General features: G+C 41.5%; 1 protein-coding gene and 1 long non-coding RNA gene across 3 annotated transcripts; one reads left to right on the forward strand and one right to left on the reverse strand.

Moving 5' to 3' along the window:
- The first annotated feature begins 6,723 nt into the window (after window positions 1-6,723).
- On the forward strand, window positions 6,724-10,766 carry LOC120433933. Of its 2 annotated transcripts, XM_039601050.1 has the most exons (6): window positions 6,724-6,846; window positions 7,039-7,135; window positions 8,187-9,230; window positions 9,333-9,402; window positions 9,939-10,113; window positions 10,235-10,766. In XM_039601050.1, exons 3-6 carry the CDS (start codon window positions 8,421-8,423, stop codon window positions 10,398-10,400), a joined length of 1,221 nt encoding a protein of 406 aa, XP_039456984.1. In that variant the 5' UTR covers window positions 6,724-6,846; window positions 7,039-7,135; window positions 8,187-8,420; the 3' UTR covers window positions 10,401-10,766. The 2 variants fall into 2 exon arrangements, with proteins under 2 accessions (XP_039456984.1, XP_039456985.1); XM_039601051.1 differs by lacking the exons at window positions 6,724-6,846; window positions 10,235-10,766 and adding an exon at window positions 9,539-9,572 and having other exon boundaries at window positions 6,916-7,135; window positions 9,939-10,078.
- A 1,690-nt stretch (window positions 10,767-12,456) lies between these two features.
- On the reverse strand, window positions 12,457-13,643 carry LOC120433936. The gene is made up of 3 exons (XR_005608848.1): window positions 13,537-13,643; window positions 12,876-12,970; window positions 12,457-12,759 (listed from the first exon to the last, which is right to left on the reverse strand). It is a non-coding gene; the product is annotated as an uncharacterized LOC120433936 (long non-coding RNA).
- Window positions 13,644-15,165: the final 1,522 nt, after the last annotated feature.

A 15,165-nucleotide genomic window follows, 5' to 3' on the forward strand; every position in this document is an offset into this window, starting at 1 on the left:
TATCTTGTTTCTGCCTTCAGCTGTAGAATGATCAACTTTTTGTATTGCAGTTTTTTCTCTCACCTTTAAACTCTTCTCTGTATTAAACCCTCAGTCCTGTGTACATAATCGCCTTCTGTGCTCCAAACACAAATTATGTTCCTCTGCTCTCACAGCTGCATAGTTGTACTGATGTGAAGCTGCTGTCTCGCAGTCTGTGCGACTGGGTGTCACGCTGCGGGATCCCTGACATCTGTTCAGCCAACTCTGATGAAATACCAGCCATTTATAGTCGCCTGGTAAAACACTACATCTACGACAGGTAGTGCACACACAAATGCGTACATCATACACATGGTGTTGACAGTTTAAACTTGAGCTACATGCAAATGTTGCGCTTTCTAAATACAAAAATGTAATTTAACCCACTTGCTGTCCTTCAGGGTGACTAAAATGATCTCCCAGTTTACTGAGGGGCTGAATAGCTGTGGTGGGCTGTGGAACATGGTTCAGTCCCACTGGGAAATTTTTGCCCCAGTTATGACGAGTGCACCACGGCAGCCTCTGAGTCTGGAAGAGTTCAAGCAGCTTTTTACCATCAGCTTTAGCTGTTCAGACTCCCAGCTGAGGGCAGATGAGGAGGTCCACAGCTGGACACTGGGAAACAATCCTCACTTTAGTGCGTGGTAAGGTTGGAGGGTGTGATGGAAAGAATAAAGATGCTCCTGGTGTTTCAGGTTAGATAAAATATGTCTCTGTTTGCACAATCAGACGGCAAGGCAGAGTTTTCCTTTGAAGACCTCCTCATCTTCATCACAGGAGCTGACAGTTTGCCTCCTCTTGGCTTCCCCAGATTAATCTCTCTGTGTTTTTACTCCCAGGTTGGTGTTTAACATAAAGATCCTTAAAATCCTGTCTTTAATTGTGATTCAAATTCACAAGAATCACCACCAGCATCAACTATCCAAGATGATAAAATATAACTCCTTTTCCTTTGTCTAGAGATGAATCTTTGTCACGTTTCCCACACTATTCTTTTTTTCAGGATGCCAGCATGGAAGATGTGCGTCTGCCTCATGCCGCCTCCTCTTCTCTGGAGCTCTACCTGCCAAGGGGAGTGGCTGGGGCTGTGGACCTGCTGGCCCTGTTAAACAGAGCTGTGCACAAAGTGCTGCGAGACGGAGAGGACAACTGAAGAGAAATGATGCTGAGATTATGAAGAGAATTCCCTCTCACTGGAGATTAATCGTTTCTGTGTGATGTTAACAACATGACTAATTGGCTCGATTGCAATTGGCTCTGTGTGCACTTTGTTGCTGGTGACACGATGCTGTAGATTAGACCAGTGTTTGCATTTTGTAAAGATTTCAGAGTCTGATAGTTTTAAACCGTGTAGTGTTTATAATAGAACCTGTGCGCATTTTTTGACAAGTAGAATCATGTATTTTAGGAGAACGGGAAGGAATGGTACTCAACATACAAGGTCAAGGGCTGTGTCAAGGGCTGTGGCGATGGCGCCAGAAGATGCCATCGCCACAGCCCTCCACGCTGTGCTGAGTCACCTAGAGCAGCGGCAGAGCTACGTCCGAATGCTCTTTGTGGACTACAGCTCAGCCTTTAATACTATCATCCCGGACATCCTCATCAACAAACTGGTCACTCTTGGCCTCCCTCCTCTCACATGTGCCTGGATAAAGGATTTCCTCACAAACCGGCCCCAGACTGTGAGACTCGGCCCTCATCTCTCCTCCACGCACACTGAGCACCGGCTCCCCCACAGGGCTGTGTGCTGAGCCCCTCCTGTATTCTCTCTACACCCACGACTGCAGTCCGACCCACAACAACACTCTCATCATCAAGTTTGCTGATGACACCACGGTAGTCGGACTCATCTCAAAGGGAGACGAGGCAGACTACAGAGAGGAAGTCCTGAAGTTGGCAGCATGGTGTTCAGAAAACAACCTGGCACTGAACACCAAGAAAACCAAAGAGCTCATTGTTGACTTCAGGAGACACAACACCGACTTGGCTCCCCTCTACATCAACGGGGAGTGTGTGGAGAGGGTCCACACTTTCCGGTTCCTTGGTGTCCTCATCTCTGCTGACATCTCCTGGACAGAAAACATCTCAGCGGTTGTCAAGAAGGCCCAACAGCGGCTGCACTTCCTGAGAGTCCTCAGGAAGTACAAGCTGAACTCCAACCTGCTGCTGACCTTCTACCGCTCGTCCATTGAGAGCCTGCTAACCTACTGCATCACGGTATGGTACGGCAGCTGCGCCAAGGCAGATAGAGTGAGGCTTCAGAGTGTGGTCAAGACAGCACAAAAGATCATCGGCTGCCCTCTCCCCTCCCTGATGGACATTTATTCCTCCCGCTGCCTCAGCAGAGCAGCAAACATTATCAAGGACAGCTCCCACCCTGGCTTCAACATGTTCAGCCTGCTTCCCTCAGGGAAGCGCTACAGGTGCATCAACACAAAAACCCACAGACTCAAAAACAGTTTCTTCCCCAAAGCCATAACCACCCTGAACTCACATATGCACCGATAACACAGCCCCCCTCTTCCCACTTCCTCTATGGTCCACCACTATTTATACCAATTCTATGTGCAATAACTCAACTGTACATACATAACACTATTTATTATATATTACTTACGGCTTGTAAATTGTACATTTTATATATCATCTTCTTCCATATGTTAATACTGTCCATATGTATATAGCGCTGCAGAACTGTATTCCCCCCCCCAGCATGTTTACACTGAGTAGGAGATGCTCTGTATCTCATTGTACAACTGTATAGTGACAATAAAGGCATTCTATTCTATTCTATTCTATTCTTAGACCTTTTTGGCAGGGCCAAGTCAGAGTTGATGGATCCATGTTGAGTTTATTTGTTGATGCAGGTAAGGTGAGCCTAGGTGTGTGTGTGTGTGTGTGTGTGTGTGTGTTAATTTCACTGTAGTTATTTTTTCGACTTTTGTGAAAATCATTACTTTAAATTTCTACTTCTAGTAATGATGTTTATTGTTCAATAATAATAATATACCTGACTACTTTCAACACGATAGCTTTAACTGAAACCATCGTTGAGTCTTTCTGATTGAATAGACTCAGTCAGAAAGATGTGCCCTTCCATTCCAAACGTCCATGCAGATCTTATTTGATCTGAAGTTTTCTTTCATTAGTTATTAAAATGCACTTCTAAAAATGTGTGCTCTAGTGAAGTATGATTTTGAGTTGGGTTTTAAATGCACAAGTTGAATGTAAGATGAGCACATTTAACATTGAACAGCAAGCTATGTTTTCACTTTCTCTTGTATTTTCTAACAGCTGTTGTTCTTGATATTCTGTATATGCATATAAATCTGCTTTAAATTCGCATGTTGAATAAAGTTTCATTTAAAAAGAATTCTGAAAGAATAAATGACACAAAGAATGGCCATTACAAATGGATATATCTCTTTATTCAGAACAATCAGAATCAGATATATTTCTGTGTATATGAGACTTTAGTAGCAGGAGTAACAAGTTTGTAAAACAAAATAAAAGGCTTTACCAATTAGTCATCAATGTTGTCCGCTAAGCCAGACAGTGCATAAGGACTTCTTGATGGCTAATATGCAAGCATGCAGAATGTAATGCATGCAATTATAACCTTCACATATTTAAATTGCACACAAAATAACATGGGATTATTCAAAATTTAGTCACAGTTTAAAGTGCAGTACAAATCAGCAGACATACAAAAACAAATTCTGAAAAGCAGTACACTGTTAGCCTTTGCAGTAATTTCCATAGCTTAGTACTGCAAAATCAACAGTAAAAAACTCTAAAGGATGTTTGCAGTTTAGTACTGTAATTTGCAAGTAATTGTGGGAAAATTCCATGAGATTACATTATTTTTACGGCAACTCACCGTACTCATGGAAACAGCTGTAAAATACAGCAAATGTAACAATTGGTGATGTCACTGAGATTATACTATTACACCATCGGGATTTCTGTTGTTTTCTACTGTAGATCTAAGAGTAATTACCTAAATCCTCATTCAGAGTGTAGTTATCTGCAAAGGAAGCCTTCTGATAGTTGGAACTATTATCTGACTGTCTGGGGAATGGAGTGATTTGTTACATGTGAAAAATATGTTTCAAATGGATTTTAATTACTATTTTTCAACCAGAAGCAAGCCAAATATAAACTAAAAAGTAAATCAATAGTATACTTGTAAGTTTAGTATTGTGTTAGAGTAGAGTATATTTTAAGTATACTCTTATAGACTGGAAAGGACATTATGCTAGTACAGTTATAGTGAACAAAAAGTACATCCAAAAGTTCATTTCAAGTATACTTCTATATACTAAAATGGGGGCCAATGTAGGTAACGTATACTTAGACTGATTTCCTTTCTATACGTTACATTTAGAGTAATGTTTAAAAGTTACTTCATTTAGCAGGGTGTAGCTTTTTTTCTTCTTATTCTTTTTTATACTGGAACTTCATTTTTTCTGTATAAGGTGGTACTTTTAAGAGACCTCTGCCTAACTACAGTGAACTAACCAGAAGTCTCGGAATATGCTCTGGTGGTCATTTTACACAAGTTCAGGTGTCACATCCATGAAACCTACACCACTAACCAGCATCAGTCCTACAACTTCACTCTCAAATTTAATAAATTCTGGGACAAGCAGAAACTGTATTTTTAGCGGTGCATTTTGTGGCAGGCCAGACTGCTATAAAATGCACTCTCCTTGTAGCACCACTTCATCTTGGTTCAGAAGAGATGTCCTGGATATACATGATAATGTAACACGGGTGTTTTTGTTTGTTCATGTTTAGCGCGTTGGGTTGTGTTTTTAAAGCGAATGTTACGTTTTTAAAGCGTGTTATGCGACAGGTGTGTGTAGCACTGGTTACACATCTCAATGGGAGAGCATTAGTCGAGACCACACCTTTACCTGACGTACAACGTGACGTATGGCGCACACTTTCAAAACAACAATGGCAGATAGAAGATATTGATCGAGGCGGCTAATGCTCCTTTCGCTGGTTGCCAACAACCATTAAATAACAAGAAGAAGAAAATATTGATCTGCTTTTCTTAGTTTTGCACGTTTAAGACGCAATTCAAACTCAAACAAAGCTGCAAAGCAGGAGAAAAACATGGCCATCAACTATTCTGTGCCACAGATCCAGTTCGCTGCAGCACACAGTGATGATGAGATGGTGGAAGAACAACAGAGACAATTTACGGACCGTTAACATGTGCAACTTAGAAGTAGTCAGAGGTAACTGGATGGAGTTCAGTCAGGTTAAATGCACGGTTGATTGGATTATATCTGAAGATCGTATGCTATTCGTGACAACTCTGCTAGACTCCAAATTTCTCGTCCATGAGGGAGTATCTCAAAAGTAAATGAAACAACTAAACTTAACACTTTTTCCCTAAAACGGACTGACATGGGAAACATTAAAGTTGGATTGACACCAGCTAATCAGTCTGAAGGTAAGTGTTTTTTCACTTATTCGAGAGAAGTCAGAAATGCGTTCTTATTACTGTTTGTTTTGACTTTTAAGCTACCCTGCCAGGTTATTTTCATTCAAATGCTAAGACAAAATATCAATATCTATGAATGTGGAGACTCAAAAGACTAGTTAGGTAATAGTTGCCGATGGATTTATGAGACTTGATAGAAAGTTGGACGTTTGCAATAGGTGAATCGGTGAACTACCGAGGTTGCGCCCAAATGCTTAAAGCTGGTAGCTGGTCAGTGTTTTCAGGTGTGCTTGTACTACCTGTACGGTGCGGAGTGCTGACTAACGGTGCGTTCACACCGAACGCGATAGAGGCGAGCGAAAACGCCCCAAACGCCCCTAATTTGACGCGTGCACATTCGCACCTCAACGCGTGTCCAAGACAAATCCATCGCGCCTCAAAATTTCATCTTTCCACGCGCGTGGACCGGAAATGTGGGAGGAAGTTGTGCCAGATGTGTTGTGCTGCAGATGTCCTCTGAATAAACACATCATCTCGTTAGCGGAAAGGTATTTGTACATCAGTGGGAAAATAGCGGGACAGTAGGCGGGCTTGCTAGCTTTTGCACGGTTTCATCGGGTCAGTCTGAACATTAAAAAGCAGAATGAATGACCTTACCAGGTTGCCCAATCTCCTCACTAATGTGCCTCCAAGCTAGGTCCTTTTTATTCCTGTCTCGGTAGAAGTAGCAACCAGCATCATTTAGCTCTGGATGATTAGCCACGGCACTGATGAGCTTTTCCTCCATACTGAATGACGAATGAAGGGCTTTGGCTGGATCTGCCCCTTTGACCTAGTTACAGCCACGTCACCAGGCTCCTGGTTGTCGCGGCGCGATTTGACGCCGGAGTTCAGATTTTCCAACTCGAGCGGTTGGCGCGATATGTGCGTGTGCACAAAATGCAACACACAATCTGACACGCGTGGTTTTCTTCGCGAGTCAAACGCGCCCCACGCGCTACACTGACGCGCGTTTCAGGCGTTTTGGCGACGCAAATCTGCTTCCGCATGTTCGCCGGATGCGCAATCGCGTGTCATCGCGCTCTTTCCATTGACTTTACATGTGAACCTGACGCTCTGGCCGCCTCTATCGCGTTCGGTGTGAACGCACCGTTAGTCATGTTAAACCCATTAAAGCATCGAGCTCAAATATCTTTTCATTTTTGTACACTGCTCTCTTTTCTTTTGTCAGCACACATTTTCTGTTTATTGAAGCCTTTTGTTAATAATTTTGATCATGTAAAAACTGGGAATTGGTCCCTATTGACAATACTCTTATTTTTCTTTCTTTTCTTTTTTTTTTGCATTGCATATGTCATTTAGGAAAGGTAATTATTCATTGAACTTTTTGCAACTATGTGTATTTGTAAATTTTGTGGCTTCCGTGCACGCAAATTTATATTGTTCAGTTTGCATGTTAAAAGCCACAAACATGTAGCTAACTATAGGCTTTCTTGTGGAACTGAGAACTGTCCTGCCACTTTCAGAACATTTTCTGCCTTTCATTCACATATGCCTAGGAATCACAGGACGGAATCACAGAACAAGAAGGGAGACCACTGAGGAGAAGTTCTATGAGTTCACGGGTGACCTCAGCTGTCAAGTTCCTGGATGTAGGTATGCTGCACAAAACTTTACAACTCTGTGCCCATCTCAGATTTCACATCAAAGACGGGAAAAAAGTATTATGTCCATTTGAAGATTGCTCTAAATACTTCAGTGTCCGAACATCATTTTCCAGCCGTATTTCTCGAAAACATAAGTAGACAGTTCAGCAGTCAAGGCAACAAGAAATTGGGGAATTTGCCATAATACAAGGACAGGACACAGTTAATCTATTAGAAGACAGTTGGCTTTGTGTAATTTAAAAATGCAGGCTAAAATGCTCTTACCAACCAGCACTATACAGAGCATCATAGAGGAATTTCAGGATCTTCTCAGCTGTGCAATGCACAATGTTCTTGCAATACTGTCTGACAAACTCTTCATTTAATATTCCATAAGCAGAAGTGGACAAAATCAATCAAGAACTTTTGTCATAGAGGACTATATATATCTGAGACACAGTAGGTTTCCTGACAAAGCTTTAAAAGCAAAACATCACTATTTGTTACAGTATGCAGAGCTTATCCTTCACTTTGGACCACTCATTCGTTTGTGCACCCTTAGGTTTGAGAGCAAGCACTCGTATTTCAAAGCATGTACAAGTTCAGTCTTGCATAACTTTGTCAACTTATGCAAGACTGAACGGCATCAGTTACTGCAGTCCTACCTCTCAGTGGGCCAAATGTTTCCACCTATGGTTCAAATGATTGGAGAAACAAGTGATTAGAATCCTCATCTTTACAACGCTCTCATTCAAGAAGCTGTGGCAAACTTTGGATGTGTCAGCAGTTGTCTACAAAGGTACCAAGTATGTCAAAGGCTATGTTTCCGTCATCCATCAAGGTCTTTTCAATGCAAGACCTTGAGTTTGTAGTTCTTTTGCAGTCCTGGGATTGCTTCTTTTCATCTTCAGACAAGGTCCCCAAAAACTGCCTTGCCGTTACTACTCAATCCTAATTGAAGGGTTCATATTTTAGTGAGGACATATTTGTTGACATAGTAGCTTTTTAAGGTAGCTTTTCCAATGATATTTATTTATTTATTTATTTATTTATGTGTTTAGATGACAACAGACCAGAGAACCTGAATGACACCATTACTCTGGAGCTTTGCCCTGCTGCATCAGCTGAAACATCAAGCCATCCACCTCACCCCTCCTCCTCCACGTCCACCACTATGTACAACCATTACTCCAGCTCTTGGGTCTCACACTTAGATTCCTTGGGAAAGATTTCCACTCCGATTGTCGCATGCAATCACAAGAGGGGACAGAGCTCATCCAGAGGACAGGAGAAGTATGGTTAGAATTGTTGTGGAGGCCATGCAAGTTCACTGCAGGAACCCTAAACGTGCATCTTGTGAAGAAGTTGCTAAAATCATTGTAAACAGATACCCTCAAACATTTGCAGATATTACTGAAAAGGGAGAAAGACTGGGTTGTGGACATTATTCACTACTGAGAAGCATCAAATCTAGAGTTGAACATGTTAATCGAGATAATACAACACATAGACTTCGTCAAACAAAGAGAACCAGGAATGCGGAAGACTGCAGTCCCAACAGTAATGCAACCTCACCTAAAAAAGTTAGATGCCTTGTTGATAGCTATGGTTGTATAAATTGGCAACCAGTTGAACTTCCTGAGGGGGAAATGCCAGCTTCTTTAGAGGAAAAGAAGCACATCTTGTTAACAATTTTTAATTCAGAAGGACCTGGAGCTGTGGAGAGACCTGGTGTGGATGACTTCATGTGCCTCACATATATTTCTCAGTGGCAGCTTATCAACAGTTGTCGCTCACTTTCAGTAGCTGAAATTCAGGAGCAGTGGCCATTCTTGTTTACTCGGAAAGGTCTTTCGAACCACTTTTACAAACTCACAGGCATCGATATCAGTGAGCGCTTAAGTCAGGCCCTCATAACCAAAGGCAGAAGGATTATTAACTATTTCTCCAGCCAGAAGCTCAAATGGAACCTTGGTATAAGGACACTCATCCAGCAGATAGAAAGTGAGGGAGTTTTGACCAACAACAAGGTTGGCACAGCAGCCATACTTCTCATGATTAAGTATTTCAAGGAAGATGAAGACTCCCTCTTTGTCTTAGCAGATGTAAGCTTTTTTCATACAGCTCTATGTTTAACGCTGTTGCTTGCTGTCCTGTTTTTGTTTTGTTTTTTGTTACATAAAATATCTTGGTCCTTTTTCTTGCAGGAAACATCTACCAGGATGTCCCTTGAAGCAGAGAGCAACCTGCCAATCACTCCAAGGCTGATTATGCTTGGTAAGAAGTCATTTATGAAATAGAGCTGATTAGACCATATTATAATTTCTGTTTGGCACAGGAGCTTTTCATGGACACAGGTATCCAGTCTCTGTTTTGTTAGCTCAAATTTCTGTAATTTCCTCTATAAACCAAGGTTGTTGGACATGTGTCTCAGTGAACCCAGCAAGGTAACAATATCATATTTCACATTACATATTACTGATCAACATGGTAGTCTAGCTACACCAACAGCAGAAATACTGAAGTCAATACTGTAAAGTTTAACAGCAGCACAAACTATAAACTCCAAAATAACCATACAGTTGATTCATCTCCGGTAATTTAATTGGGCTGACTCTTTCTTAGGTGTGTTTAATGTGCAGAATAATTCCCAATTATGTACAATTCTAATATGTTAACACGGACTACATAAGGCCATTAATAATTAACTGTACGTAGCTATTTGCTTTTTGATTATCTAGACAGTGTGAAGAAGTGAAGTATTGAAATTATTTTATGTTGCACAATGACAATGTTGCCCCTATACATTTAAGGACAAAGTTCAATGACCGCCACCTGCTGGATGGTGAGTGCAGAGGGGCGTGTAATTGTTGAGCTGGACAAAGAGAACACCTTTGCTGATGCGATGTCAGTCTTCTTTGGTTCATTCTATGTATTGAACCTGGAATACCAGGAGTCAGCGTGTGCAACATTGGAAGTAATTCAGAGGTATGTTTGAACAGTCAGCTAATTGTGATAGATGATGAATGAATTATCCCTAAGTAACTCATTATTTCAAATCACAACTCAATGTTACTGTATGTTACCATTTATTGTGGCATGTTTTAAGGTTTTTTGTAAGGATAAACCCTGAAGAGGGAACAAAATGTACCTCCAAGGTTGGGACAAGCAGAAAGACTGGGACCACTGTGAAGCGAAAGGTTGTTCACATTAACCCTCATGTCACAACTTTCCTCCAGCGGCTTACTGAATTTGAGTGGAAAACTTCAAATTAGGTAACTGTTTTTGCCATTTTTAGTGAATTTCTTGTATAATTTAAGTGACCAATGTGTTGTTACCTGTGTCTCCACAGATGATCCATGGCCCATGATTTCTGGACATTTACACAAGACGAACAACAATGAAGACAAGCTCTCTTGCCATCTTGCAAGACGCTGTCTCTGTCCAATAGGTTTTTTGAGTGCAACAGTTTTGATTTTTTTTTCCTTCTTTTACCCATTTGTTAAAATTTATTTCAGCTACTTACACTTTAATTGTCACATGTATTGGCTCACCCTACAAATCAATGAACTCAGTCCACAAAGCAAGATCAGGATTCAGTGCAGGTCAGTCAAGTTCCTTCACACCACACACGCTCATCCATGTCCCTGTGGACCCTGCTTTGTGCATTGATTTGGTAGTGTGAGCCAGTATTTTGGATAAAGTGTATATAAAGGCAGAAGTGTGGGGCTTGATATTATATTCATTACAATTCAGTTTATTTGTATGGTGCCAACACAATGAATGCCAAGGCACTTCACATTGTAGGTTTAAGACCCTACAAAATATAACTAAGAAAACCCAACACTTGAGCATATGTTGTCTGCCATGATATGGATATGACATAATATCGTTATTGTTTGTACAACCATCTGAGAAAATAATGGATTACATGGTTTAGTAAAAACAAGTGCTTCCTCAATGAAAATATGTTTTCAGTTCTTTTCAGTTTTTGATTTTGGAAATGTGTATTTCAGCAGGGAAAAATCAGAACAGAAATAAAAAGTGGTGTGAAGCACATTAATTATTTTGTGTGTGTGTGTGTGTATCTATCTATCTATCTCGATCAGTCGATCTTTAGTGGGTATATATATGTTTTTATATAAATATAAATAAATAAATGGTACCTTTTTTTTTAATACAATACATTTTTTTTAACCCTCCAGTCTCTTACAGTATGTTACTGTTTCCTTAAATTACGGTAAATTACGACGTGTTAAACAGTAAATGACCGCCTGTTGGGACACGGTATCCTCTAGCAGAGATTAATATTTTTGGTACTGATGATGCGTGATAACGGTAAGTTACTGGTAAATATACTGCAGTTTATTACTTTGTAGCGGGCTTACAGTGACATACCGTGAATAAACGGTAGTATACCAATTTCTTAATCACAGTATGATGTTACTTTGTTGACGTAATTAACGACATAACGGTATCTCACTGGTGACAGTGACGCCAGTGAGATACCGTAAAAAAAGCTACGGTGTGTTACCATAATTTGTCCAAGAGTATTATACTACAACAGCAAAAAACGGTATCATCCTGCAGAACGGTAAGCTACAGTAATACGGCGCCACGGTATGACGCTGGCAACAGTGACGCCAGTATGTTACCGTAAAGTGGAGATGAAAAGTCTAACAGTGTAGATTTGATTCTAATACCACAAAGGGATAAAAAAATGTGTTGTTGGTCAGTAATATCTGAAAACTGATTTATTTTCTTCATTTAAGTTGCAGTATTTATGCATCAGCTATAATAATTTTCCTTGTTTTCCATGTGGAAAAGCCCAGTTAACAAGAATCTGTTATGGAAATTTAATTAAAAAAGTCTATTGACACGGTGAGCAGTAGGCTAAGACCTTTCAACACCTGTGGAATTCTCACCCACTGAGTGTCACCCACTTTCTCCGAGGCCTAGCTGTGTGTGCAGTACAATTAAAGCTGAATGCTCTTCCAGATCTGTACCTTTAAATGGCTCAAAAGTGATATTACTTAAAAAAGTAACCAATAAATAAAAAAAAATTTTTTTTAGTTTCAAAGCATATAAATTATTTGATTTCTTAGTCACCATTTTGTCAGAGTGACATCTGCTTCTTTTGGTCTAAAATAGGAGAAGTATTGACATTATTAGCCAGCTGCCTGGTTTGAGATGCCTATTGTAGTTTGCAAGATGATAAACCAAAAGCGCATTTCTAATTCATGGGAACTACAGCATTGTGTTTCTGCAGTTTGATTTAATTTCACAAATGATCATGTAAGGGGATTGATATTTAAATCTAATCTGCTTTCACCCAGGTTTAGGTTTCATACATTCACAGAGCAATCCAAGTCCATCTGGTTGTCGACCACTGCAGCACAGCTGATGTCTCCTTCTCACACCAGTGTACTCATCATTCAGGATATGATGAACCGACTGAGGCAAACTGCCGCTCCGGATCATGTTGAAACAAATCTACTAACCCACTGTTAAACTCTTGTCTTCATATTTTCATTTTTGACTTCTGTCCACATTCAATTTTTATGCTCCAACTTTTTTAATGTTTGTCACAGAGAGAATGTGGGGTATTCCATTCAGGACCTGGGTGTTAAGAAACTAAATGGAAAGAAAACACAGAGATTAAACATTTGAATTTTTAGGATATGATTTGTGTGTGTGAAATTACTGATAAGTCAAGAATGTACGAAGCAAACTTTAAGATATAGCTATACCTGTTCAAGAAGGGCAATGATGGTTGCATTGCTAACCTGTCCGTATGTAGTCATCCTAATCTTTAGATGTGCAAGTGCTTGTGGGCCTGTTGGAACTGAATAAAAGAATTATAACAGTATAATTGGTAAGTGCAAAGTCATTATACATCATAAAGCATTTCATTATTGCTATAAGGTACATTTCCCGCAATACTGAAACAATTACACTATAACATTTTTAGATGTTTAGATGAAACCAGGAGTCACAACAGCGTTTTGAGGCTTTATGGCTTGTCCTATAATACTTTGTGGGCCGGTCTCTAGTCAAAATGCCTGGGCCGTTTTTTTGTCCCAGTCCAACCCTGGGTGGGGGAACTCCAGGTCTCAAGTGCTGGTGTCCTGCCGGTTTTAGTTGTGTCCTTGATCCACCGCAGGTAATTTAAATGGCTAAATTACCTCCTCACCATGTTATGAAATTCTACAGTGGCCTGGTAATGAACTAATCATTTGATTCCAGTGTGTTGACCCAGGGTGATATCTAAAACCTGCAGGACTTCAACCCTTGAGGCCTGGAGTTTCCCACCCTAGTATTAGAGTGTGGATGTTGGAAGGACAACAGAAAGCAGGAAGAAAAACTGTTGCACACATTAAGTACTTTTCTGAATTACTTTGAATCACATACTTTGAATGGTGGTTAACCCTTCTCTAGGGGTTGTAGTGCTTTGTGCTGCAGTTGTAGTGGTAGCTGTAGTTGTAGTGGTTGGTGCTGCAGTTGTGGTTGTGGTTGGTGCTGTAGTTGTAGTGGTGGTTGGTGCTGCAGTTGTGGTTGTTGCTATAGTTGTGGTGGTTGGTACTGCAGTTGTGGTTGTTGGTGCTGCAGTTGTGGTTATTGCTGTAGTTGTAGTGGTGGTTGGTGCTGCAGTTGTGGTTGTTGGTGTAGTTGTGGTGGTTGGTGCTGCAGTTGTGGTTGTTGGTGCTGCAGTTGTAGTTCTGGTTGGTGCTGTAGTTGTAGTGGTGGTTGGGGCTGTAGTTGTAGTGGTGGTTGGTGCTGCAGTTGTGGTTGTTGGTGCTGCAATTGTGGTTATTGCTGTAGTTGTAGTGGTGGTTGGTGTTGTAGTTGTTGGTGCTGCAGTTGTAGTGGTGGTTGGTGCTGCAGTTGCGGTTGGTGTTGCAGTTGTAGTGGTTGTTGTTGGTGCTGCAGTTGTAGTGGTTGGTGCTGCAGTTGTAGTGGTTGTTGTTGGTGCTGCAGTTGTGGTTGGTGATGCAGGTGTAGTGGTTGTTGTTGGTGCTGCAGTTGTAGTGGTTGGTGCTGCAGTTGTAGTGGTGGTTGGTGCTGCAGTTGTGGTGGTGGTTGGTGTTGTAGTTGCAGTGGTGGTTGGTGTTGTAGTTGCAGTGGTGGTTGGTGCTGCAGTTGTGGTGGTGGTTGGTATTGTAGTTGCAGTGGTGGTTGGTGGTGCAGTTGTGGTGGTGGTTGGTGTTGTAGTTGTTGGTGCTGCAGTTGTAGTGGTGGTTGGTGCTGCAGTTGTAGTAGTTGTTGTTGGTGCTGCAGTTGTAGTCGTTGGTGCTGCAGTTGTAGTGTTGGTTGGTGCTGCAGTTGTAGTAGTTGTTGTTGGTGCTGCAGTTGTAGTTGTTGGTGCTGCAGTTGTAGTGGTGGTTGGTGCTGCAGTTGTAGTGGTTGTTGTTGGTGCTGCAGTTGTAGTTGTTGGTGCTGCAGTTGTAGTGGTTGGTGCAGCAGTTGTAGTGGTGGTTGGTGGTGCAGTTGTGGTGGAGGTCGGTGTTGTAGTGGTGGTTGGTGCTGCAGTTGTGGTGGTTGTTGTTGGTGCTGCAGTTGTGGTGGTTGGTGCTGCAGTTGTAGTGGTGGTTGGTGGTGCAATTGTGGTGGTGGTTGGTGTTGTAGTTGTAGTGGTGGTTGGTGGTGCAGTTATGGTGGTGGTTGGTGGTGCAGTTGCGGTGGTGGTTGGTATTGTAGATGTTGGTGCTGCAGTTGTGGTGGTGGTTAGTGCTGCAGTTGCGGTTGGTGTTACAGTTGTAGTGGTTGTTGTGGGTGCTGCAGTTGTAGTCGTTGGTGCTGCAGTTGTAGTGGTGGTTGGTGCTGCAGTTGTAGTAGTTGTTGTTGGTGCTGCAGTTGTAGTCGTTGGTGCTGCAGTTGTAGTGTTGGTTGGTGCTGCAGTTGTAGTAGTTGTTGTTGGTGCTGCAGTTGTAGTGGTGGTTGGTGCTGCAGTTGCGGTTGGTGTTGCAGTTGTAGTGGTTGTTGTGGGTGCTGCAGTTGTAGTCGTTGGTGCTGCAGTAGTAGTGGTTGGTGCTGCAATTG

Source organism: Oreochromis aureus, linkage group 17 (assembly GCF_013358895.1).
Source record: "Oreochromis aureus strain Israel breed Guangdong linkage group 17, ZZ_aureus, whole genome shotgun sequence".
NCBI lineage: Eukaryota > Metazoa > Chordata > Actinopteri > Cichliformes > Cichlidae > Oreochromis > Oreochromis aureus.